Source organism: Copadichromis virginalis, linkage group LG9 (genome assembly GCF_057382275.1).
Source record: "Copadichromis virginalis isolate Kocher_CV1m ecotype Utaka linkage group LG9, C_Virginalis_male_GT1.1, whole genome shotgun sequence".
Taxonomy (NCBI): domain Eukaryota; kingdom Metazoa; phylum Chordata; class Actinopteri; order Cichliformes; family Cichlidae; genus Copadichromis; species Copadichromis virginalis.
The window spans coordinates 13,156,939-13,183,956 of record NC_140626.1 but is presented as its reverse complement, the minus strand read 5'-3'; the positions used below and the strand labels follow the sequence as shown (position 1 = coordinate 13,183,956).

At 41.0% G+C, this 27,018-nt stretch overlaps 2 protein-coding genes and 1 non-coding gene across 3 annotated transcripts; all 3 read right to left on the bottom strand.

Moving 5' to 3' along the window:
• Positions 1–1,284: 1,284 nt before the first annotated feature.
• LOC146701526 (uncharacterized) lies at positions 1,285–12,515 on the bottom strand. Its single transcript, XM_085467851.1, has 4 exons — positions 12,277–12,515; positions 9,527–9,632; positions 3,307–3,903; positions 1,285–2,594 (listed from the first exon to the last, which is right to left on the bottom strand). The coding sequence occupies exons 2-4, from the start codon at positions 9,542–9,544 to the stop codon at positions 1,980–1,982; spliced, it is 1,230 nt and encodes a 409-aa protein (XP_085323977.1). The 5' UTR covers positions 9,545–9,632; positions 12,277–12,515; the 3' UTR covers positions 1,285–1,979.
• Positions 11,084–11,189, bottom strand: LOC146701527 (U6 spliceosomal RNA). The gene has a single exon (XR_014922421.1). It is a non-coding gene; the product is annotated as a U6 spliceosomal RNA (small nuclear RNA).
• Positions 12,516–15,579: 3,064 nt separating the features above from the next.
• On the bottom strand, positions 15,580–26,729 carry LOC146701525 (uncharacterized). The gene is made up of 5 exons (XM_085467849.1): positions 26,527–26,729; positions 24,760–24,865; positions 21,828–22,424; positions 16,959–17,555; positions 15,580–16,407 (listed from the first exon to the last, which is right to left on the bottom strand). The coding sequence occupies exons 2-5, from the start codon at positions 24,775–24,777 to the stop codon at positions 16,180–16,182; spliced, it is 1,440 nt and encodes a 479-aa protein (XP_085323975.1). The 5' UTR covers positions 24,778–24,865; positions 26,527–26,729; the 3' UTR covers positions 15,580–16,179.
• Positions 26,730–27,018: the final 289 nt, after the last annotated feature.

Below are 27,018 nucleotides of genomic sequence, written 5' to 3'. Positions count from 1 at the left end.
TTTTCCTTTGGGAAGATACCATTTGTTCAATCTGCAATTCTGTTGAAGAAAGATGTTGAATCTATTTAATTATTCTTGAAAACTTACTGGTTTTTGTGTTTGTTTGTTTGTTTTTCCACACTGCATCAAATTAAAGTTGATTACGTCAATTAAGCATCATGAGGTGGAGGGTGGGTGGTTCCCTATTTTTTTTTTTTTTTTTTTTTGCTGGGAGTTTTAGAACCCTATTAGTTAAGTTGCTTATTATTTCTGCTAAGTACTCTTTAAAATACCAGAATAGGGAGGATGGTGTAGGTTTAAGTTTATTAGATTGATCAGTATTGCTGAACTATGAAATATTTTGGGTGCAGTGCAGTTTTTTGCATACAGGTATAACAGAATAGCTTTAGTGTTTGTTTGTTTTTTTAACGTGAGTATGAACGTATACAAAAAGCAGCAAGATATTAAAAAACTGTTTTATTGATTAAAAAACACTATATCGGATTCATATCGGTATCGGCAGATATCCAAATTTATGATATCGGTATCGGACATAAAAAAGTGGTATCGTGCCATCTCTATTAGCAATTACATTTCAGCTCGCCTGGACTTTTGTAATAGTCTTTACTCTGGTGTTAGTCTGTCGTCAGTCAGCCGACTGCAGCTGGTCCAAAATGTTGCAGCAAGGTTACTAACGGGCACACGCAACCGAGACCACATATCTCCCATACTGGCATCCTTACACTGGCTGCCAGTCAGTTTTTGAATTCATTTTAAGATTTTATTATTTGTTTTTAAGGTGTTGCATAGGTCTGAACTCTCATACCTTTCAGATTATTTAAATTAGTACATTCCTGCAATATCACGGAGGTCTGTGGATCAGATGCTCTTGGCTGTCCACGGTCCACATTAAACACAGAGGAGACCAGGCCTTTGCTGTGACTGCTCCTTAAATTGTGGAACAAACTGTCCCTTCACATCAGGACCTCCTCAACATTAGACAGTTTTAAAACCCTTCTAAAAAAGGAATGAGTTTGTACTACTTTTGTCTTACTCAAATCGTATAGAAGTATTGTGTTGTATAGCTGGAGACAGCGTTAATACCGCTGTCTGCTTTGGTCGCAAAGCCATCATGGATCTCTGTGGAGATCCGGCTTTTTTTTTTAGAGTCAGTTAAAATCAAGGCACTCAAAAAGATCCTCTGGAAAAGAGTAATATTCTTGGAACAGAGTTTAATAAACAGAATTATATGGACAGTAAGAAATTACACACAGAATATAGCGAGACAGTTAGCAGAAAGCAAAGTGAAGCGAACCCCATGGTGAAGAGCCTTTAAGCACAAACATAACAAATTTGCAAAGGGATAACAAACAGTCGTTATAATTAATCACACATTGAAATATCAGACAAATCAACAATACAGCTCTTCCAATTAGCGGCTCGTTAATATTATGCTGAACACAGTCCAAAAGATTCAACAAGTCACATCAGTCTCTACTGTCTGTCTACTGTTTACTATAATAGCCAAGTGGCTAACAAAGGTAAACAGCAGTTTTCTCAATCCCTACTAATGAATGTTATCTTGTTTCAGGACAATACCAGGTAAGCAGATGTGCAGTTTTTTCTGGGATTTCACACAACCCAGAAAAAATAATTAATACATAATAGGCTTGGAGTGAAGATATGAATCATAATCAAGCAGCCCGCCCCCTCCCCTTTCGACAGGTTGTGTGTGAGACTTCAGCACAGCATCAAGCAGGCGCACCGAGGGCCCTGACACACGTTAACGCTGTCATCAAGATTGACACAATTGACACAATTACAATTTTTAACCCATCTGGAGCGCAGAATGCACGAACTTTGGACAAACTGTCCGAAATACATTGACAGAGACATTTCAGGGATTTCTGATTTCAGCGCTCCAGAACGGATTAATTGTGTAAAATTTTTAATCACGTAATCGTGATGTCAGCATTGACATTAAGTTTAACCCTCGAACCTCAAGAGGATCTTTCTTTCTCTTCAGATTCACTGTGATCCTGTGATGGGAGTGATTTCAGCCCTGAGTGATCACGCTGATGTTTGCACAGAGCAGACAATGAGGTGAATGTTTGGGCACATTGGTAACAGTGAAACAGTTTATTAGTAACGTGGGATTGTTTGTGTTCGGTGTATGAACTGAGATTCCTGAAGCTCTTGTCACACTGGTCACAGCTGTAGTTTCCTTCCATGTGTGTATGTTCATGAAGGTTACGATTGCCTGATTGTGAGAAGCTTTTGTCACAGTGTCTGCACTTAAATGGTTTCTCTCCTGTGTGGACTTGTTTGTGTGTTTTAAGGTTGACTGCAGTGGTGAAGGATGACCCACACTGATCACAGAGGTGCTTTTTAACCCCACTGTGAATCAGTTCATGGCGTTTTAACTCACTTGATGTGGTGAAACTTTTCCCACATTCTTTACAGTATTTCAGTTTGTCTCCAGTGTGTCTACGTCGATGTACTTTTAAGGTGTATTGGTGACTGAAAGCTTTCCCACAAAGGTCACAACAAAACCCTTTCCCACCACCACATTGATGACAGGGTTGAGAACTGGATCCATTTGTGTCGCTCTGCTTCTAAACAAAGACACAAAGACAGTGTAAGTCAGTCCTTCAACATTTTTTTCCTGAACGTCGCCTGAAATAAAGAGCATCTCTGCAGACATCCAATTTTTTTTTTTTTTTTTTTTGTGTCCCGTTTGGATCTTTAGCCATCAGAATTATTGTCTTAAGGCCAAGAAAGATGTCAAGCGGATTTATTTTACCAAGTGGATCATCATGGCCTTGCCATATTGGTCCATTTGATTGACCTTTATTATAATTATGAATTTATTTTATTTTCAGTTGCTACAAACGGGACGGACATGACTGGGGGATAGGACAGGGAGAAAGAATGAAAGAAAGAGAGGGAGAGAAAGAAAACCAAAGGGGAGAAGAGACGGTGAGAAGGGGGGGGAGAAAGAAAAAGAAAAAAAACAAAAAAAACAAACAAAACACCTGGGTCACCTGTATGGAGAAAAAAAGACAGAAGAGAAAGCAAACAAAGCAGACGTCCAATTACATTTTACTGTATCAGTTAACACACTCAGTTTACTGGGCTGCAATAACTACAATACTACCACCATAATACTACAGTAATACTAAAATCATAACTGACATGAAAATCTGAATAATCACTCAGAGCTGCTTTTCCATGCAGTAGAATTGCTAACATGCTAACACAGTTTAATGAGCAGAGTTGCTCCAAACAGTCAGGCTAAAATGACAAGATAACAATATAAATACATACCTCACAGTAACTGCACTTGTAGAGTCTCTTTCTGGTGTGGATCTGTTGGTGTCGTCTCAGGTCATGTGGAGATTTAAAAGTCTTCTCACACAGGTCACATTTATAAGGTCTCTCCTCATTGTGGGTAAACATGTGTTGTTGTAACTTTGCATGTGTTGTAAACTGTTTGCCACACTGATCACAGCAGTACACATCTTGTCTGGTGTGAATGCGTAGGTGTGTATTTCGATTCCGTATATGGCTGAAAGTTTTGCCACAGATGTCACAGCTGTATGCCTTAATTCCAGAGTGGGTAACTAGATGACTCTGTAAGCTGCTACTGTGAGTAAAAGCTCTGCCACACTGATCACAGCTGTACGCTTTAACTCCACTGTGGATGAGTTGGTGTGTTTTTAGGTAACCCTTCAAGGAAAAAGACTTTCCACACAAGTCACAGCTGAACGGTCTCTCTCCAGTGTGGATGACCTGATGCTGTTTTAGTGAAGCCTTCCTAGTAAAATCCTTCCCACACTCGTCACAGGTGTATGTTTTCTCTCTCTTTCTTGGTTGAGGTTTGTCGGCCTCCTGAGAGCGCTGACTTCTCGCTCCATGTTGGTCCTGCAGTGACAGAGATACAAACAGAGGCAGTGAGTGAAATGCAGTCGTGGAACAAACTCAAACCTTCAAACTCCCTCCATTAACACTAGTTTTAAACCTGAAGGTGGAGTGTGGCACCAAACACCTTAAAGGTCTCTTATCCCCACCTGCTGGTAGTTCTAACACATTACATCCAACCTGCTGTTAAAAATAATTCATGACTGTTCAAACCAATGACTGTAGAAAACGTTGTCTCTATCACTCACTAGTGTCTGGCTAGATCATAAACCCCGCCTCCTCTATGTTAGCAGAGAGGGGTCAGACAAAAAATAAATAAATAAATAAATCTGCTCAGATAATTTTTCAATCATTGACTATAGATTAAAATAGTAAAGCCCAATATTTATGCATGAAACCAGCTACAGCTGTTTGGTAGCTTACGTTAAAATAAAGTTTGTTTCAAATATTCTGGTTAAAAGAAACAGTCTGGATAATTCTTAATAAGTTATTGTTCACAGTTACATGGACATTACTCTGTACAGCTTACATGCTCTGAGAGAAATAATTTGAAGCTTTAATATTTCTTGTCCAATACCCAGGCAACCGCTGAAACACCAGTTATAATGCCTGCGTATGTTGGTGACCACAATGCAGCTGCAGACTGAACAAGGACTGAAACCTGCTCCATCTCATTTTTATCAATTTACATAGCACCTACAACTCAAAGGTAAACATATTGCAAAATCTGTTAGTATATAAGGCTTTGTCCTTATCTAATAAACAGCTCATATGTCAGCTGTCAGCAGAGCTGTAGAAAGGAAAATATGTAAGAGAAGAACTTCAGATCCCGAGTGTGTGAGGACAGAGAGGATCAGCTTTATTTCAGATTTGAGGGATAAACTTTATTTTTCAGTTTGTGATGGTTCTGCTGTCTTTGTGATTCCAGGAGCTGCCCTCAGATTCAGACCTCAGCACCACCCAGTGACAGCAGACAGATCATCCAACATGTTCACATCTTAACTGCAAAATTAATTGATGAAAACAGTACAAAAGTTAAAGTACCACATGATGTGCTGTCAGTGAAAGCTGCAGCTCTTTTATTGATACAAGTAGTGCTGTCAATAGATTAAAAATAATAACCTCATAAATAATCTAATAAATCGCTCAATTTTCTGTATTTAATCGCAATCATTGATCAATAAGCCAGAATGCAATTACACTTTTTGAACTTTATATTTAAGCATGTAACAGACATTCATGCAATATAATGAAATAAATAAAGAATATTTGCGTCAATCTTTTAACACAGGTTCTCTCCTGTGAAATACAACTTTTTAAAAAGCCTATTTACTAATATGTAAGTATACATTAATATATAATATATATGAGTGCTGTCAAACAATTAAAATGTTTAATCATATTCATCACAGGGTTACTGTGGATTCATTTATTCTTTATGTTTCCTTTTATATATTTCCATAAATTTCTAATTTCTTCAGGCTGGAGAAACTGATCAGGAGGGCTAGCTCTGTGGTCGGCATGAAGCTGGACACTCTGGTGACAGTGGCAGAGAAAAGGACACTAAAGAAACTGCTGGACATTATGGACAATACCAGACATCCTCTGCACACGGCCATTAACAACCAGAAGAGTCTGTTCAGTGACAGGTTGCTTCTCCCAAAGACAAGAACTAACAGACTTAAAAACTCCTTTGTCCCACACGCCATCAAACTGTTTAACTCCTCCCTGGAGGGGAGAGGGAGGGGAAACAGGAGGACAAAGGAGGGGGGAACAACTAAGCTGTAGTGCCTCTTCACCTCACGGTGCAATACCTTTTGTGCAATACTTTTGTAAATAGTCAACGGTGCAATAGACTCAATACTTGAAATGTGCAATTCACTTGTATTTTTATTCCTATTTATTCTATTTATCCCCTTCGTATATTTTATTTATATTGTCTCTGTATTTATATATGTGTGTGTGTATTATTTATATATATATATATATATATATATATATATATATATATATATATATATATATATATATATATATATATATATATATAAATAATATTCTGTAACTCTGTAACTTCTGTCGGTGCTGTGCTTTTTTTGGAAATCGAATTTCCCAGAGGAACCCACCCGAGGGATTAATAAAGTTCTATCTAATCTAATCTAATCAATGATAACAAACTCAAATTAACAGTTACTATTTTGGTTTAATGAAGTAAAATATCTGTTTGTAACCTGAGGGTTTTTACTTTTACTCCTTACATTTAAAAAACAGATGTGTTACTTTTGGTCTGAGGAATTTAAGGAGAGTTATTTCATCACTGCAGGCATCAAACATCAAACCAATGTGAACCTAAAAAGTAACACATGAAAGGCAATCCGGATCATGTACTAATCACCAGGGTGTGAAATATAAAAAGTACGGTGGCCCTGAGAGGCCAAACGGACTGCAACTTCAGAAAAAACTTGCAAAAAGAAAAACGCTGCAAAAGCACACAAAGCACAACGGAAAAAGGAAAAAAGACAACGGAAATGTTTCTGGGGAGACAATAACCGGACGGACCAGTTGCACGAACCAAAACATGCTAACAAGTGCACTGGGACTGGGAGACACTTCAAAGAAGTGGAAGCGGTGCGGCCAAAGAGTAAACTTTCAAAAGTAAGTTCTGAATATTATGTCACTTATTTATGTGCAAATGTTTAATAATGAGGAACATTAAAACATTACTGTTGGCCACATGCCGGCAAAGTTATGTGACATTAGCGATGTTTGTACTTTCAGCATTTACTTTGTTTTAAAGCCTTTACTTTATACGCCGTTAGATAGTCGACCTTAATCTTACAGAGATTGTGATGATTTTATGGATAATTAAAGTCAGTCATATATACACAAACTCAACAAGCTGAAAGTCAGTGATGCTGCTCGGTTTGCAGTCCTGAATATCACGGCACAAGCAGGATTCACTGCACTGTTAATGTTAGCTATGTTATATTGCTGCCTCTGTTCGGTGGTGTCGAGCCAAACGGACTTTAACGTGTGTTTGAACGAGCTGACGGTTCACTCGTTAAGCTGAAAAAAAAGATGCTTTAATCACAGGAGTCACACATGTGTCCACTGCACCATCTGGGAACTCTTCTTGTTTAACACTCGTAATAACACAAACACTAAATCCTCCTGTTTGTAGCAGTGTGTACACCTGAGACTGTCACCTGTCTGTCTGTCCTGCACTCTCTCTTTCTTTCTCTCTGATTGTGGAATAAAAGTATGAACATGTGTTTATAAGTTACACTTGTGTTTGAAACTTGCAGCTTATCACACATTTGATTTCCATGTGTGACGACTGCAAGTGTCCAGAGTGAGGACAGACTGAGGGACACGCTGCTGCACATCATCTGTGAGGCTTTGCACCCCTGATGATCCACCAGGACAAACTCAGCAGTGTGTGAGGAAGAGGAGGAGGAAGAGCCAGCAGCAGCTGACAGATGGAGAGAATAGACAGACTGTTCCCTGTTTGTGAAGGACTGCTAGGAAAGTTTAACATAACTAACTGTCTGTCCTGAATCGGTCTTATTAGGTAATGTTCAAATAATTTAATCATTCCAGTGTTTTCAGTGTGGGAGAAAGTACTCAGGGCCTTCAAGTTACACACTATGAAAGGCAGCAACAAGTTTAATGTTCAGAAACCTAAAGTATGTATCAGCAGCAGAATGGAGCTAAAAATAAATGTTTGTTCCAGTTCTATGAAGCTTTGAGTATTTTGGATTAGTAGCACTGCTGTGTTTGTTGCATCATATTGCTGTAATTGTTTATATGCTTTATATATTCTGAGCTAAGTTGATCTATAGTGTTACATCATATTCTATAAGGATGTTATGTGTTTGTATACTTTCTGCCCAGTTTGACCCATTTAGCAGAAGTCAGCCTGTTTAAGGCTCTGATATCTATTCTGTATGACTTAAAGCAGTTATGACATGGTCTGATTTTCTCACCCAATAAAGGAATATTTAATATATCAGTCTACTCTTCATTCTATCAGACACAGTTTTCACAGCTCGTACATTTGCTTTTTACACATATATGTAAGCATTGAGCCAAATTTAGTAATGCCAACATATTAAAAGAACAATATTTGTCTCTTATATATAATACATCTATATATATATATATATATATACATATACACTGTCACAGATACTTGTCTTTAAGTGAAGATTTAAGGTGATAGGAAATATAAATAAATGCAACTTGAATCTTTACTGAAGCTCAGTGTTTGGCACAGAGTTCATGTTCACTGCTGTAATAACTAATAATGATTAATATAATATTGGCCATATTATATTTACATTACCAAATTGAGATGACTTTAGTCTCATGAACAACATTAGCTAATTGTTATTTACTAGCTAATCTTAAATGACTGTTCATGTTCAATCATGTTTTACAGTCCTGTGGTCTCAGCCTCAGATACTTATTAAATCACACAGAGCTCATGTAGAAACAAATGTGCAAAATATGTTCTCCTTCATTTCTGTCAAACAAAGCTGTATGAAACGTTTCCAGCTGTTAGTATCATGGTTGCTAGGCAACCTGGGCAGCGCGACGGAGGCTAGCCCGTCCCATTTCACAAGCCTACAAGCCTCGCACTTCCGGCCTCAGCGGTCTTTGAGTACGCGGCCCTTGAGGACCGTTGAGGCTGTGTACTTTAAAGCTGCAGAACCTGAATTGGGAAACAGACCCTGAATTGGGAAACAGCCATACATACATGTTTTGGTTCGTGCAACTGCTCCGTCCGGTTATTGTCTCCCCAGAAACATTTCCGTTGTCTTTTTTCCTATTTTCGTTGTGCTTTGTGTGCTTTTGCAGCGTTTTTCTTTTTGCAAGTGTTTTCTGAAGTTGCAGTCCGTTTGGCCTCTCAGGGCCACCGTAAAAAAGAGATGAAAGGGGGAAACTATGAGTTAAGTGTTTTTCTTCTTTTTGTTTTTGCACAACAACTGAACGACTGCAGGTGCTCATAGGTTGCAGTAACAATACTTCAGCATCTAGCTATCCATGCAGAAGATGAGCGAGCATAACTGGAGTAATATTTTTAAGTGGCAGGTAATTTCAAATGCAGCATTTCTATCAGCTCAACAAACATCAGCAAACAAACAAACTGTTTGTGTGCAGTTTTGTCTCACAGTGTGTTGCTCGCTAAAGGTCCAGCTGCTGTACATCACAGGGAGAAAAAGAAAGAGCTAACTTCACTCAAGAGATGGAGAAAGATAAGACACACAGGACAGGAAAGGAAGAAGAGAGGTTAGATTTAAAGGGAAGGACTGCTCAGTGGGATTTGATCAACTCAATGTTAATTCAGTTGTACATTGTTGTACATTTGTACACAGTGGATTAAATAAACTGGAAATGTAAAGCTTACATGTAAGTCCTCGTGTGTTGAAATCAGATATTGGGTCTGTACATGTGACATTGTGTTTTTTCAGGTTTTGAAAGATGCTGCAAAACAATCTGAGACAAACTATTTATTAAAGTGATTGTATATATAATAATATACAACACAGTCATATAACAGGTTGGGAGGATGAGAGTTTTAGACGTGACTGATTATTTGGTGAAACTGTGATATTTTCCTCACCTTCTGTGTTGAGCTCATTGTTTCCTCTGTAGTGACTCAGCTGAGTCCAGATGGCTGAAAATGTTCCTCTGCTGCTCCGTCAGACTCTTCTCCTCCTGCTGATCAGCTGGGACACAAAACAGATCTTTGTTAGGCTCCACACTGCACTGAAGAGTCAAAGTGTCTCATATGTTCATCTGACAACACAAAGTACAAATTTCACTCTGATTGCTTGTAGAAATCTGGTGAGACGTGTTGTGCTGCAAAGTGAGGAAACTCTCTCACTCACTTATACTTCAGGAGGAACTTTGTGACATTGGCTCTAATATTCTAAGCAGCCCTTTACTATGACAGGGCCAGAAAGTCCTATTTGAAGGTTTGGGAGAAGGACCATGTTAAAGGTGGATTGGGGTTTATACACTTTGTTATGATACAGGTAAGGCTGTAAGAGCCTGAGAAGGTGTCCTGAATAAACCTCTAAAACCAGTTTTCAGCTAACAACTCTGCTTCAGTCTGGAAAACAGACGTCAAGGCGACAGGTCTGTAGTCATTCAGTCCTGTGATGGTGGGTTTCTTGGGAACAGGGATGATGGTGGAGCATTTGAAGCAGGATGGAACTTCACACAGCTCCAGGGATCTGTTGAAGATGCGAGTAAAGATGGGAGCCAGCTGTTCAGCACAGGTTTTGAGGCAGGAGGGTGAGAAACCGTCTGGTCCGGGGGCTTTCCTGCGCTTCTGTTTCTGAAATATGTCTGTGAAGGTTCTCAGTCATCCAGGTCATCGTAGTCAAAGGAGCTTGCAAAGAAAAGCGTCTGGACTTCTTTAAGTTACTTGCAGACGTTTCACCTCTCATCCGAGAAGCTTCTTCCGTTCTAAGGTCAAATGGCGGGGAGTCCCAGATTTAAACCTAGTGGGAGTTTCCCCCCAAAGAGGGACAAAAGGACCCCCTGATGATCCTCTAATCGCCTGAGCCAAGGTGTGAAACTGGGTGTGGGTCCCAATCAGCCAGAGTTTCGGGTGTGCTCTTTGTGAAACGTGGCCCCACCTTATCATGTGATTTCCTGAGGTCAGATGGCCCAGGATGTGAGTGTGAGGGTTAAGGCGTCTGGGGATGGATCTCAAAACTGGATTATAGATGGCAGACAGCTGGTGTCCTAAACCCCCGCCTCTGTTCAAAGACTCAGCTGTCCATTTTAAGGACAAAGGTCACTCTTTCGAGGATGCCAATGTTCACATTTTGGACAGAGAGGACAGATGGTTTGAAGGAGGAGTGAAAGAAGCCATCTATGTCCACTGTGAGCGACCATCTTTGAACAGAGGCGGGGGTTTACGACACCAACTCTCTGCCATCTATAATCCAGTTTTGAGATCCCTCCCCAGACGCCTTAATGCCCACTAACATCCTGGGCCATCTGACCTCAGGAATTCGCATGATAAGGTGGGGCCAGGTTTCACAAAGAGCTCAACCGAAACCCTGGCTGATTGGGACCCACACCCAGTTTCACACCTTGGCTCAGGCAATTAGAGGATCATCAGGGGGTCCTTTTGTCCCTCTGTGGGGGGATACTCCCACTAGGTTTATATCTGGACCGCTTCACGAATTTGCGTGTCATCCTTGCGCAGGGGCCATGCTAATCTTCTCTGTATCGTATCCAATTTAGCGTACGCGCTTGCCGAAGCAAGCCGAAGCAAGTTTATATCTGGGACTCTCCGCCATTTGACCTTAGAACTGAAGAAGCTTCTCGGATGAGAGGTGAAACGTCTTCAAGCAACTTAAAGTCCAGACGCTTTTCTTTGCAAGTTCCTTTGACTGTTTCTGAAATAGTTGGCTCACGTCCTCAGAGAGTATTCTGAGTTTCAGGGAGAAGGAAAGGGGGGTGAGAAGTGTGACGGAGATCGTTGAAGAGGGTGGTGGTGGTCGTTGATATTTACATAATGACTGAAAAGAGCACCACTGAAGGAACAATAGGCTGGGAGGTCAGTTATTTAAGAATTAATATGCAAAATCAGTGGTTTCAGTGCTTTCCTTCCTGCTTTGACTGCAGCTGTGTTTGACACAGGAAGACATTTTTACATTCTTCACGATTATACTTTATTCTTTTTGGGGGAAGTGCAGCTTTAAACCTTCACATGATTCAAGTCAACCCAACAAATCAATCTGAACGATCACAAGTGGGACAAACTTCTGTAGATAAAATAAAACCCACATTCAATCCACAACATGATTAAAAACATGATTTCTCCAAATCACCAAGAGCTGCACATTAACCACCACAATATATTTTTATTCTCTGTGCTTTCAAATATGAACACTGTTTACTTTCATCTCTGTTTCATTAGTTTTTGTTAACATCTTCCTGTGCATCACTTTACAGCAGCCAGACTCATTAAAATGAGACTTTGTAGGAGTTCACTTCCTCTCATCTGTTCATCCACAGCAGCTGGACAATAAAGTTTATTGTGACCCTGATACTGCAGCAGATCGCTCTGATCCATTTCCTGTTATCACTTCAAATAGAAATGAGGCTGTAGAGGTTTGGTGCAGGCAGAAAAACAGCTGCAGGGACAATGAAAAGACTTTTCTGCTGCAACTTCTCCCAGCATGCTGAGCTAATGATTAGTTGGTGTTTTTCTCCAAACACTCTCTCACTCTTCTCTCAACGTGTTCACAATAAACTGTGAACAGACACCGAGGAGAGCAGCAGAAGACCTCATTCAGGAGCTAAACTCAACATGAACTGAACTCACAGTAAAGTTAGCTCGGTGCTTACCTTTAGATGAGCCCACAAACCGAGAGAAACTCCGCGATGAAGCTGCAACTCTTTCCAAACACAGGAAACAGATCAGGGAGCAGAGACCCACGTGGTTCACGCTGATCTCAGCTACGATCCAGGAGACAAGGGTGGGCAGATCGATGCAGATATCGATCCAAACGTTGGTACTACTTTAGTCTCTTTGAATGGAAAAGCAGCTCTCTGTGCAAAAACCTCCTCTCGTGGAACATTCTTACTTTGTTCCGCCCCTTCTTCTTCTTCTTCTTTTTCCTAGAAATTGTTTTTGCGGTTGTCAAACAACAAAATGGTGAATTACCGCCACCAGCTGGTGTGGAGTGTGAACTGGAACATCAACCAGCAACGATTTACTCTCTTTCAAAAAAACTGGAATAAGGCCTGATAACTTTCTCTTCTTGAGTCCTTTTGCAGTAAATCAATAAGATCCAGTTTTGTTTTTATGTTACTGAGGTTTTGGATCAGTTACCTTTTCACAGTGTAATATAACATGTTCTACAGTTTTCTCTTTTTTAAATGATTTGAATGGAGGTTATAATCCACCATCACTGAACTGAAATGAGTCTCTAAGTAGGAAGTCATCAGTTCAGTTTTTGATCAATTTGACTGTATTTTACTGTGCAGGCTGAGTTTGATTCGATGAGTTAGGGTTTCTTAGTGGTTATATTAATGTCATTAAATAGTTTTTTTTTTAATTAATTCATGTATGTATTTCCTTTTATATATAGCACTAATTTACAATGGGAGTTTCCAAGTTGTGTTATTGCAGGGTAAATGTTATTTAGAGCCTTTTAAAAGTATTCTAATAATATCTTATCTTTTAACAGGAGTGACTGATTTTAAAAATATGATTCTTTATGTCTGTGTAATATTTCATTAATCTCTGTTACTCTATTATTTCTCTCCATACTCAACCTTGTTTTCCCTATAAAACACAGTTATACATCACATATTATAAATCTGACTTTGATAAATATTTAGATCTTCGCACATTTCAGGGTCCAAGTGTGGGTTGACTGAAGTGTTTGTTTTTATCCCCACAACATCCTAAACATTTTACTGTTATATGTACAGAACCAAAAATCAAAAATATGATATATGCATTACTGTCTTCAGCCTCTAGGGGTCATTGTTGTTCAGGAAGTGCATTCTCCTCTGACAAGCTGCTAAAAGCGCTTCTCTAACCAAAGACTGTAAACAGAAGATGCGAGAGTTCAGAAACAGTAAAACAGATTCACAGAAGCCACAGTGATATTAAACATACAGCACTGACAGTGATGACAGACAACATTACAGGTCAGTTTTTGCAACTGACCTGTAATGCTGGTAAGGAGAGTTCGTCCGTTAGTCGAACCTCGGATACAGGAGGAACAATGCGGTTTTCGTCCTGGTCGCGGAACACTGGACCAGCTCTTTATCCTCTCCAGGATACTTGAGGGTGCATGGGAGTTTGCCCAACCAGTCTACATGTGTTTTGTGGACTTGGAGAAGGCATTCGACCGTGTCCCTCGGGGTGTCCTGTGGGAGGTGTTGCGGGAATATGGGGTGTCTGGCCCATTGCTACGGGCCATTCGATCCCTATACAACCGTTGCAAGAGCTTGGTTCGCATTGCCGGCAATAAGTCGGACTCGTTCCCGGTGGGTGATGGGCTCCGCCAGGGCTGCCCTTTGTCTCCGGTTCTGTTCATAATTTTTATGGACAGAATTTATAGGCGCAGCCAAGTGGCGGAGGGCTTTCGCTTTGGTGGCCTCAGAATCTCATCTCTGATTTTTGCAGATGATGTGGTTCTGTTGGCTTCATCAGGTGAGGGCCTCGCACTGGAACGGTTTGCAGCCGAGTGTGAAGCAGCGGGAATGAGGATCAGCACCTCCAAATCTGAGGCCATGGTTCTCAGCCGGAAAAGGGTGGAGTGCCCACTCCGGGTCGGGGATGAGTTCCTGCCCCAAGTGGAGGAGTTCAAGTATCTCGGGGTCTTGTTCGCGAGTGATGGGAGAAGGGAGCCGGAGATCGACAGACGGATTGGGGCTGCAGCTGCAGTAATGCGGACGCTGCACCGGTCCGTCGTGGTGAAGAGGGAGCTGAGTGTAAAAGCGAAGCTCTCAATTTACCGGTCGGTCTACGTCCCTACCCTCACCTATGGCCACGAGCTGTGGGTAGTGACTGAAAGAACGAGATCGCGGATACAAGCGGCAGAAATGAGCTTCCTCCGAAGGGTGGCTGGCCTCTCCCTTAGAGATAGGGTGAGAAGTTCGGCCATCCGGGAGGGGCTCAGAGTAGAGCAGCTGCTGCTCCACATCGAAAGGAGCCAGCTGAGGTGGTTCGGGCATCTGACAAGGATGCCCCCTGGGCGCCTCCTGGGTGAGGTGTTCCAGGCATGTCCCACCGGGAGGAGGCCCCGGGGCAGACCCAGGACACGCTGGAGAGATTATATCTCTCGGCTGGCCTGGGAACGCCTTGGTATTCCCCCGGATAAGCTGGAGGAGGTGGCTGGGGAGAGGGAGGTCTGGGCCTCTTTGCTTAGGCTGCTGTCCCTGCGACCAGGCCCCGGATAAAGCGGATGAAGATGGATGGATGGATGGATGGATGGATAAAGGAGTGTTTGTAAAATAGAATCTCTCGGGAAAATGAAGGTGTGGCAACACACAAATATATATTAGCAATTACATTTCAGCTCGCCTGGACTTTTGTAATAGTCTTTACTCTGGTGTTAGTCTGTCGTCAGTCAGCCGACTGCAGCTGATCCAAAATGTTGCAGCAAGGTTACTAACGGGCACACGCAACCGAGACCACATATCTCCCATACTGGCATCCTTACACTGGCTGCCAGTCAGTTTTTGAATTCATTTTAAGATTTTATTATTTGTTTTTAAGGTGTTGCATAGGTCTGAACCCTCATACCTTTCAGATTATTTAAATTGGTACATTCCTGCAATATCACGGAGGTCTGTGGATCAGATGCTCTTGGCTGTCCACGGTCCACATTAAACACAGAGGAGACCAGGCCTTTGCTGTGACTGCTCCTTAAATTGTGGAACAAACTGTCCATTCACATCAGGACCTCCTCAACATTGGACAGTTTTAAAACCCTTCTAAAAAATGAATGAGTTTGTACTACTTTGGTCTTACTCAAATCGTATAGAAGTATTGTGTTGTATAGCTGGAGACAGCGTTTATACCGCTGTCTGCTTTGGTCGCAAAGCCATCATGGATCTCTGTGGAGATCCGGCTTTTTTTAGAGTCAGTTAAAATCAAGGCACTCGAAAAGATCCTCTGGAAAAGAGTAATATTCTTGGAACAGAGTTTAATACACAGAATTATACGGACAGTAAGAAATTACACACAGAATATACACAATTTAACATGTTTATCTTACTCATCACCTGTTTAATTTTTCTCAGTACACTAGAAGAACATGTTCATTCACAGCTGCCTCATCACATTTTTACACCTGAACTCTGTGGAGCCTGATCTCAAGCTTTTTGAGTCTGACCCTGAAACCACAAGAAGATCTTTCTGTCTCTTCAGGTTCACTGTGATCCAGTGATGGGAGTGATTTCAGCCCTGAGTGATCACGCTGATGTTTGCACAGAGCAGACAATGAGGTGAATGTTTGGGCACATTGGTAACAGTGAAACAGTTTATTAGTAACGTGGGATCGTTTGTGTTCGGAGTATGAACTGAGATTCCTGAAGCTCTTGTCACACTGGTCACAGCCGTAGTTTCCTTCCGTGTGTACGTTCGTGCCTGTTACGATTACCTGATTGTAAGAAGCTTTTGTCACAGTGTCTGCACTTGTATGGTTTCTCTCCTGTGTGGACTCGTTTGTGTGTTTTAAGCTCCCATGCAGTAATGAAAGATGACCCACACTGATCACAGACATGCTTTTACACCCCACTGTGAATCAGTTCATGTTTTTTTAAGTGATGTGATGTGGTGAAGCTTCTCCCACATTCTTTACAGTATTTCAGTTTGTCTCCAGTGTGTCTACGTTGATGTACTTTTAAGGTGTATTGGTGACTGAAGGTTTTTCCACAAAGGTCACAACGAAAGTCTTTCCCACCACCACAGCGATGACAGGGTTGAGAACTGGATCCATCTGTGTCGCTCTGCTTCTAAACAAAGACACAAAGACAGTGTAAGTCAGTCCTTCAACACTTTTATCCTGAACGTCGCCTGAAATAAAGAGCAAATAAAAAACAAACAAAATCATAACTGAAATGAAAATCTGAATAATCACTCAGAGCTGCTTTTTCATGCAGTAGAATTGATGAAACATCAGAATCAGTGAGCTGCAAACTTTCAGCCCCGACCGTGTCCGTGCTATCAGGTGAGAAAGGTGACATCTCACTGATTCTGATCTGCGGGTCGGCGCTTTGTGTTTATGTCTTCGTGCAGAATCCGTGTACCTGCTCTCATTTACTGTTTGGTGGTTGTCGAAATTTTGTGATGTTTCACCTGAGATTCGGGTGTTTCGGGCAAAATAAAATTATATTTAAAAAATCGATTCAGGAGTTTAATGAATCGATGTCACGTTATCCAAGCCAGAATCGATTTTAATCGGTAAATCGATTATCAAAACCCACCCCTAGCTAACACAGTTTAATGAGCAGAGTTGTTCCAAACAGTCAGGCTAAAATGACAAGTTAAAAATATAAATACATACCTCACAGTAACTGCACTTGTAGAGTCTCTTTCTGGTGTGGATCTGTTGGTGTCGTCTTAGGTAATCTATAGATTTAAAAGTCTTCTCACACAGGTCACATTTATGAGGTTGTTCCTCAGTGTGGGTAAACATGTGTTGTTGTAAATGCTGGTTTCTTGTAAAATGTTTGCCACACTGATCACAGCAGTACACAACATGTCTGGTGTGAATGCGTAGGTGTGTATTTAGGTTCCCTCTCTGGCTGAAGGTTTTCCCACAGATGTCACAGCTGTATGCCTTAATTCCAGAGTGGGTAACTAGATGCTTCTGTAAGTAGCTACTGTGAGTAAAAGCTTTGCCACACTGATCACAGCTGTATGCTTTAACTCCACTGTGGATGAGTTGGTGCATCTTTAGAGTACTCTTCCTGGAAAAAGACTTTCCACACAAATCACAGCTGAACGGTTTCTCTCCAGTGTGGATGACCTGGTGACGTTTTAGATCATCCTTCCCAATAAAACCCATCCCACACTCGTCACAGGTGTGTTTTTTCTCTCCCTTTCTTCTGTGAGGTTTGTCGGCCTCCTGAGAGCGCTGACTTCTCGCTCCATGTTGGTCCTGCAGTGACAGAGATACAAACAGAGGCAGTGAGTGAAATGCAGTCGTGGAACAAACTCAACCTTCAAACTCCCTCCATTAACACTAGTTTTAAACCTGAAGGTGGAGTGTGGCACCAAACACCTTAAAGGTCTCTTATCCCCACCTGCTGGTAGTTCTAACACATTACATCCAACCTGCTGTTAAAAATAATTTATGACTGTTTAAACACTCTAAAATCATTTTTTCCTTATTTTCCTTACTTTTACTCCCCACATTTAAAAAAAGGACTTTCTACTCATTGTATTTTCAAAACAGACTTTTTACTTTTGATTTGAGGAATTTGAAGGGAGTTATTTCATCACTAAGGGCATCAAACCAATTTGAGCCTGAAAAGTAACACATGAAACATAACGACTTATGTTGTGATTTGGCGCTATATAAATAAAATTGAATTGAAAGACAATCCTGATCGTGTACTAATCATCAGGGTATGAAACATAAAAAGAGATGAAAGAGGCAAAACTGTGAGTCATAGTCAGGAGTTAAAGTGAGATGTTAGGGCTGCACAATCAATCGTTAGAAAATCGCAATCTCAATTCATACTTATGTGCGATCTCATTTACAAATGACAACGATTAAAAAAAAAAGGAGAAAAAAAAGATGACGATTGTACCGCATTTTGATCCGGGACATGAAAACAAGCGCTCACTCTTCCTGCTCAACAAATGACATGGGCGGAGCCTTATACCACGTGATACAGAAGCCAGCTTGCTGATAAAATTGGCAGGGGAAAAAACAACGGAGAGCATGTGAGAGATGAAGCTGTAAAGGCCAAGAAAGTGACAGGAGAAAATCCGTCCCGGTCAACCACCCAAACATCAATAACGGGAACCTTATACAGCGCCGTCGAACTCCCGCAGGCACAAAGAAATTACAGAGGCTTTCACTTATCACCTGGCTAAAGATATGGCTCCCATCAACACTGTGCAAAACGAGGGATTTAGGAAAATGATCAACACCCTAGACCAGGGGTCGGCAACCTGCGGCTCCGGAGCCGCATGTGGGTCTTTAGTCCTTACAGTGCGGCTCCGCGTGGTTTGGGAAATAAATTAGAAGTATTTAGCTGAAGTGTATTTTATTTATGTTAGTTCTTTTTTAACTTGTAGTTCTAAATTGGAAGATTATTGTGATATTGAAATATAAAAATAAAATTATATTCTATTTTTTTTTTTCGCTCAAAATAAGCGTCACACTAGCGGAAGCCGATATACCGCCCGAAATGCCGTGCAATTTATCGAGACTTTCAACCCCAGGTAGGCCAATTATGGATCTTCGGATCCACATTATGTCAGCAGCTGTTCTCCACCATGAACTATGTTAAAAACAAACGCCGCTCACGCCTCACAGATGACAGCTTACAGTCCTGTGTAAAGATGAAACTGACTTCGTACAACCCCGATCTGCAGACGCTGTGCGCAGAGGTTCAGGAGCAGAAGTCCCATTGTAAACATATCAGGGCAGACCCGACGATGTTTGTATGAAGATGCTTTTCAGCATCTCTTTATTGAGCACTTTTCACACACGGTTGCTGTACGCATACAGCCGGCTGTAGCTTTTCAGCTCATAGCCCAACACACACCAACACAACAGCATAGAGAGCACAGACGTTAAGGCGGCGAGGCGTGATTGCGAATCCCGCTCAGGTGCATCTGCCTCCCCTGCAGCAGCGCTGCAGACCACGCCTCGCCACACACATTAACCAGGTAAAATACATATTTAGGCAGAATTTTGCAAATATCTATTTTTCATCTTTTAGCAGCATAGTGCTTTTTTCCAGTTTTTTTTTTTAAAGTCAGGTCAAGGCTCCAAAAGCCCAAAGGCGATATAAGGGTGGCGGCTCACAGCAGTTTTTCTTTGCTACATGGATCATTTTAGTTCAGCTGGGTGTCTTTCCTTTTGTTATATTTCTTTAAGAGTTCAAAATGTGTTAATTACAGAAATAAAATGTAATTTTCTCTGTAGCACTTCATGGACTTCATAAGCAACACACCTTAGTTGTTCACACAAAGCATAAAGGTAAAAACAATATATACAGTGTTATCTTCATTTGAGATGTCAAAAAGTATTTGCGCCCCCATCGTTTTCTTTTGCGTGGAACCCGGGTCCAAATGGCTCTTTGGGTGTTAAAGGTTGCTGACCCCTACCCTAGACAAACGCTACACAGTGGCATCCCGCAACTATTTTTCAAATGTTGCACTACCTGCTGTGTACACGTAGTGTCGAGCAACGGTGGAGACGAAATTGTTCTTATGTTCAGTCTCAACTATTACGAAGTTGATGTGCAGTTAATAAGTGCAATAAATATTTATATTAGAAAAGAAAATCGTGACAGAATCGTGATCTCAATTCTAAGCAAAAAAATTGTGATTCTCATTTTATGCAACATCGTGCAGCCCTATGAGACGTTGTTCTTCTTTCTTTTTTGCACAGCACCTGAACAAACAGGTAATTTCAAATGCAGCGTTTCTATCAACAAACATCAGCAAACACACAAACTGTTTGTGTGCAGTTTGTCTCACAGTGTGTTGCTGGCTAAAGGTCCAGCTGCTGTACATCACAGGGAGAGAAAAGAAAGAGAGCTAACTTCACTCAGAGATGGAGAAAGATAAGACACACAGGACAGGAGAGGAAGAAGAGAGGTTAGATTTAAAGGGAAGGACTGCTCAGTGGGATTCGATCAACTGCAGATTAAAGCTTACATGTAAGTCCTCATGTGTGGAAATCAGACATTGGGTCTGTACTAGAGATGGCACGATACCACTTTTTTTATGTCTGATACTGATATGAATTCGATATAGTGTGTTTTAAATCAATAAAAGTGTTTTTTTAATATCTTGCTGCTTTTTGTATAAGTTCATGCTCAAGTAAAACAAACAAACAAAAAAAAATACACTGCACCCAAAATATTTCATAGTTCAGCAATATTGATCAATCTAATAAACTTAAACCTGCTCCATCCTCCCTATTCTGGTATTTTAAAGACTAAGCACCCTAACTAATAAAGTTCTACAACTCCCAGCAAAAACAAAACAAAACAAAAAAACAAAAAACAAAATGGGAACCACCCACCCTCCACCTTATGATACTTGCAAGGAAATCAATTATTTTTCAAGAACATTTAAATAGATTCAACATCTTCAACAGATTTGCAGACTGCACAGATGGTACCTTCCCAAAGGAAAAAGTGCTATAGCTTACTAGGGTATATTAGACTTAACAGTTACTATATACAGTAATGAACTTCTATACATTTTACATCAGATTAAAACTTTGGGTGTAAGCTTCGTATAATTATTTATTAAAAGCTAGACATTTTAAATGAGAATAAGAAAGAAAAATATGTCTTTGTGCCCCCTTTTCCCTGTTAATGCCCTATCGGCCCCCCTGGCTAAACTTTGCTAGATCCGCCCCTGCACAGTTACCAGCCATCAGTTACGTAGAAAAAGATCCTGGTGTGGAACGTAAATAAATTCTAACAACAGCTTATCAAGCTAAAACGTGCTGCAGTTGTTCAGCCGCTGGTTTCCTCTTTCTGGTGCGAAGTGGGCCAAAAACAAACAAGAGAGACGGACTCGCGACAGAAAAGCCGATCAGCTGATCATTAATCAGTTTCATGATTGAAGTAGCAGCAGGAGAGGGAGGGAGAGAGAAGAGGCAGTCGCTCCATATATCGGTTGTTAAGCTTAACGCTGGAATGCTTTACAAACATTCAGAGATGAACTTACACACTTGCTTTACTTCTCTCTGGGAAAACTTCCTCGGAGATGAAATGCCGGATTGGTAGCGAGGCTCCAAATGTTCAAACAGACTGCAGACAGGTCCCGCGCGCCACAACCACTCTATCACGTGATGCATACTGCTGCCACATGCTATGGTTATGAGCCGAGTTACGCCATGTCACAAGTTTTGTGAAGTGCTTTGTTGATATTTAATGGATCAGATTACATTTTTTATTTCTCTCCGATATCCGATCCAGTAATTTACGTCAGTATCAGACAGATACCGATACATAATATCGGATCGGTCCATCTCTAGTCTGTACATATGACATTATGTCTTTTTTTCAGATTATGAAACTTGCTGCAAAACAATCTGAGGCAGATTAACTGTGCCACCTCAGATGCAGCCTTTTTCATGCAGTAGAATTGCTAACATGCTAACACAGTTTAATGAGCAGAGTTGTTCCAAACAGTCAGGCTAAAATGACAAGATAAAAACATAAATACATACCTCACAGTAACTGCGCTTCGAGAGTCTCTTTCTGGTGTGGATCTGTTGGTGTTGTCTCAGGTAATGTGGAGATTTAAAAGTCTTCTCACACAGGTCACATTTATAAGGTCTCTCCTCAGTGTGGGTAAACATGTGGCGTTGTAACTGCGTGTTGGTTATAAACTGTTTGCCACACTGTTCACAGCAGTACACAACATGTCTGGTGTGAATGCGTAGGTGTTTATTTCGGTTCCCTAACTGGCTGAAGGTTTTCCCACAGATGTCACAGCTGTATGCCTTAATTCCAGAGTGGGTAACTAGATGAGCCTTTAAGTTGCAACTGTGAGTAAAAGCTCTTCCACACTGATCACAGCTGTACGCTTTAACTCCACTGTGGATGAGTTGGTGTCTTTTTAGAGTACTCTTCCAGGAAAAAGACTTTCCACACAAGTCACAGCTGAATGGTCTCTCTCCAGTGTGGATGACCTGATGATGTTTTAGTGACTCTTTCCCAATAAAATCCTTCCCACACTCGTCACAGGTGTGTTTTTTCTCTCCCTTTCTTCTGTGAGGTTTGTCGGCCTCCTGAGAGCGCTGACTTCTCACTCCATGTTGGTCCTGCAGTGACAGAGATACAAACAGAGGCAGTGAGTGAAATGCAGTCGTGGAACAAACTCAACCTTCAAACTCCCTCCATTAACACTAGTTTTAAACCTGAAGGTGGAGTGTGGCACCAAACACCTTAAAGGTCTCTTATCCCCACCTGCTGGTAGTAGAAACACATTACATCCAACCTGCTGTTAAAAATAATTTATGACTGTTCAAACACTCTAAAATCATTTTTTCCTTATTTTCCTTACTTTTACTCCCCACATTTAAAAAAAGGACTTTCTACTCATTATATTTTCAAAACAGACTTTTTACTTTCGGTTTGAGGAATTTGAGGGGAGTTATTTCATCACTAAGGGCATCAAACTGATTTGAGCCTGAAAAGTAAGACATGAAACACAATCCTGATCGTGTACTAATCACCAGGGTATGAAACATAAAAAGAGATGAAAGAGGCAAAACTGTGAGTCATAGTCAGGAGTTAAAGTGAGATGTTAGGGCTGCACAATTAATCGTTAGAAAATCGCGATCTCAATTCATACTTATGTGCGATCTCATTTACGAATGACAACAATTAAAAAAAAAAAAAAAAAAGATGACGATTGTACCGCATTTTGATCCGGGACATGAAAACAAGCGCTCACTCTTCCTGCTCAACAAATGACATGGGCGGAGCCTTATACCACGTGATACAGAAGCCAGCTTGCTGATAAAATTGGCAGGGGAAAAAACAACGGAGAGCATGTGAGAGATGAAGCTGTAAAGGCCAAGAAAGTGACAGGAGAAAATCCGTCCCGGTCAACCACCCAAACATCAATAACGGGAACCTTATACAGCGCTTCCCTATACCCGTCGAACTCCCGCAGGCACAAAGAAATTACGGAGGCTATCACTTATCACCTGACCAAAGATATGGCTCCCATCAACACTGTGCAAAACGAGGGATTTAGGAAAATGATCAACACCCTAGACCAGGGGTCGGCAACCTGCGGCAACACCCTAGACAAACGCTACACGGTGCCGTCCCGCAACCATTTTTCTATTGTTGCACTACCTGCTCTATACACGCAGCGTCGAGCAACGGTGGAGACAGAATTTCAAGCAGTACAACATTTTGCGGCAACAACAAAACGTGAGACATTTGTTGTTTTTATGTTTATTTATTGTTTTTATGTTCAGTCTCAACTGTTACGAAGTTGATGTGCAGTTAATAAGTGCAAGAAATATTTATACTGGAAAAGAAAATCGTGAGAGAATCGTGATCTCAATTCTAAGTCAAAAAAATCGTGATTCTCATTTTATGCAAAATCGTGCAGCCCTAGTACATCCACAGAGAGCAGCAGGTCAGCTGATCACAGCCTGTACTTGAAGAAAATCTACTGGAGCTCTCAACAGAAATTATTGTGAGCTGTGATTCTTTTCCCCACGCTGAGCCACTACAGCTGATTTTAGGGTTCCCACCTGCTCAATCCCACTTTAACCTCTTCCCTGCTCATGTTCCTGTTTAGAGGCAAAGTCACCCTCTACAATGTAGGCAACAGAAAATACACATATGTTTTATTTTCCTTCATTTTCTACTTAACTGATTCAAACAGAGAACCTTTATTAGAAATAAATAGTTTGTACTTCATCTACTAATCTTAGTTTATTATTACATTAATAAAGCACAAGGTTCAGTTAACTTTGGATAAAAACATGTGGTTAAAAAGTTCTTCAAGGAGCTACTTTTACTTTTTTACTCTGATTACATTTCAGAGCCTCTACTTTTTCACTGTTACTTAAGGAAAGAAGGTGAATGAATACTTTTACTGAAGTATTTTTTAACACTAATATCTGTACTTCTACTTAAGTATAGAGTAAATGTACTTTTGCCTCCTCTGATCATTTCTATAATATTATTTATATCAGTGATGGCCAAATGAAGCTTTCTGAAACACTGAAGCTTGTATTGAAAAAGGTTCATTACTCAAAGCTTTTCAACACAGTCCTCTTTGGTGACATCTGCTGGCCAAACATATGAAGAGCAGCTTGAATCTACAAATCAAACTGAAGAGCTTCATTATAATTGCCCACTCTACAGAGCTCAGCTGACAGCTTCTGTCTGATATCGGGCTGCTGTTGTGGTGCTTTGAATGTGTATTTTTGGGGATGATGAAAAAAATGTTTTGTCTGTTTGATTAATAAATATTTTTTATGAATAAACCTTCCTTATTTTAACATGTGCTGTGGTCTCTAAAAAACAACATAATATATAATAATATGCAACACAGTCATATAACAGGTTGGGAGGATGAGAGTTTTAGACGTGACTGATTATTTGGTGAAACTGTGATATTTTCCTCACCTCCTGTGTTGAGCTCATTGTTTCCTCTGTAGTGACTCAGCTGAGTCCAGATGGCTGAAAATGTTCCTCTGCTGCTCCGTCAGACTCTTCTCCTCCTGCTGATCAGCTGGGACACAAAACAGATCTTTGTTAGGCTCCACACTGCACTGAAGAGTCAAAGTGTCTCATATGTTCATCTGACAACACAAAGTACAAATTTCACTCTGATTGCTTGTAGAAATCTTGTGAGACGTGTTGTGCTGCAAAGTGAGGAAACTCTCTCACTCACTTATACTTCAGGAGGAACTTTGTGACATTGGCTCTAATATTCTAAGCAGCCCTTTACTATGACAGGGCCAGAAAGTCCTATTTGAAGGTTTGGGAGAAGGACCATGTTAAAGGTGGATTGGGGTTTATATACTTTGTTATGATACAGGTAAGGCTGTAAGAGCCTGAGAAGGTGTCCTGAATGAACCTCTAAAACCAGTTTTCAGCTAACGACTCTGCTTCAGTCTGGAAAACAGCAACTACAAGTTTAAAGACTCCATCAACAATTCACACCCAGCAACAGCCTGAACAGCTCCTCCTGTGGTTTCCACAAACAGGGACAGACCTGTTACTCCCCCACCCCACACTTTCAACTCCTTCAGCCCTCCAGTCCCACCACCTCCACCATTCCTAAAAGTTTGATTCTGTGCAGCCATTCCCCAACTCTCTGAACGGTACTGTCCTGATTCTTTGATGTTGGGCTGAGAACAAAAAAACATTACTCAGATCTTGTCCAGTCAACAACAATTATTTATTAAGCACATATGTGGGAGATGTACACGACACCACCCTCAGCGTAGTCCAGTAGATCTCAAAGAGGAAGCACTTCAATACACAGTTTTACATGTCAGGGTTCACGCCCCTTCATGCGTAAGCAGATAACATAACATGCGCGGCAGTTGTCTGCAACTCCTTTTATAGTATTGATGTTTGTTCCTCACTAACGGTTTCAGCACTCTCTCACCTCCATCTGTTTCCTGTTTCTCGTTGTGAGGCCCCATGATCGTATATGACACATCCTGAGTACATCCTGTTCTAATCTGCGCAGGCACGTATGCAGTTACAAGCAAAACACTACTTTAAATGTCTTCCAGTTTAAACCTTCTTAAACCTCTTGATTAATGTTGTTTTATTTAAAATTACAACATTTATATTTCCCACAGTACTCGTGGTCATTGATCAGTGGTTTCAGTGCTTTCCTTCCTGCTTTGACTGCAGCTGTGTTTGACACAGGAAGACATTATTACATTCTTCATGATTATACTTTATTCTTTTTGGGGGAAGTGCAGCTTTAAACCTTCACATGATTCAAGTCAAACCAACAAATCAATCTGAACGATCACAGGTGGGACAAACTTCTGTAGACAAAATGAAATAAAACCCAACATTGAATCCACAACATGATTAAAAACATGGTTCTCCCAAATCACCAAGAGCTGCAAATTAACCACCACAATATATTTTTATTCTCTGTGCTTTCAAATATGAACACTGTTTACTTTCATCTCTGTTTCATTAGTTTTTGTTAACATCTTCCTGTGCATCACAGCAAACACTCAACTTCTCCCAGCATGCTGAGCTAATGATTAGTTGGTGTTTTTCTCCAAACACTCTCTCACTCTTCTCTCAACGTGTTCACAATAAACTGTGAACAGACACCGAGGAGAGCAGCAGAAGACCTCATTCAGGAGCTAAACTCAACATGAACTGAACTCACAGTAAAGTTAGCTCGGTGCTTACCTTTAGATGAGCCCACAAACCGAGAGAAACTCCGCGATGAAGCTGCAACTCTTTCCAAACACAGGAAACAGATCAGGGAGCAGAGACCCACGTGGTTCACGCTGATCTCAGCTACGATCCAGGAGACAAGGGTGGGCAGATCGATGCAGATATCGATCCAAACGGCGGTACTACTTTATTCTCTTTGAATGAAAAAGCAGCTCTCTGTGCCAACACCTCCTCTCGTGGAACGTTCTTACTTTGCTCCGCCCCTTCTTCTTCTCCTTTATGGTTTATTGGCAGTTGTCAAACAACATAATGGTGCTTTACCACCATAAACTGGTGTGGAGTGTGAACTGGAACGTCGACCCTCAAATCCTCCCAAACAATTTTTTCTCCTATTCTCTGGTGGTGGTCAGAGGGCCCGGTGGCGCCAGTGTCCGGCAGCCTCGCCTCTGTCAGTGCGCCCCAGGGCAGCTGTGGCTACAATGTAGCTGCCATCGCCAGTGTGTG

Excerpts from the sequence above, each read along its gene's own strand:
- LOC146701525 (XM_085467849.1), bottom strand. Across the intron at positions 17,556-21,827 it reads CGAAGCGCAGTTACTGTGAG|GACCAACATGGAGCGAGAAG; the intron begins GTATGTATTTAT and ends CTGTCACTGCAG. Across the intron at positions 16,408-16,958 it reads ACAAGTGCAGTTACTGTGAG|AAGCAGAGCGACACAGATGG; the intron begins GTATGTATTTAT and ends GTCTTTGTTTAG.
- LOC146701526 (XM_085467851.1), bottom strand. Across the intron at positions 2,595-3,306 it reads ACAAGTGCAGTTACTGTGAG|AAGCAGAGCGACACAAATGG; the intron begins GTATGTATTTAT and ends GTCTTTGTTTAG.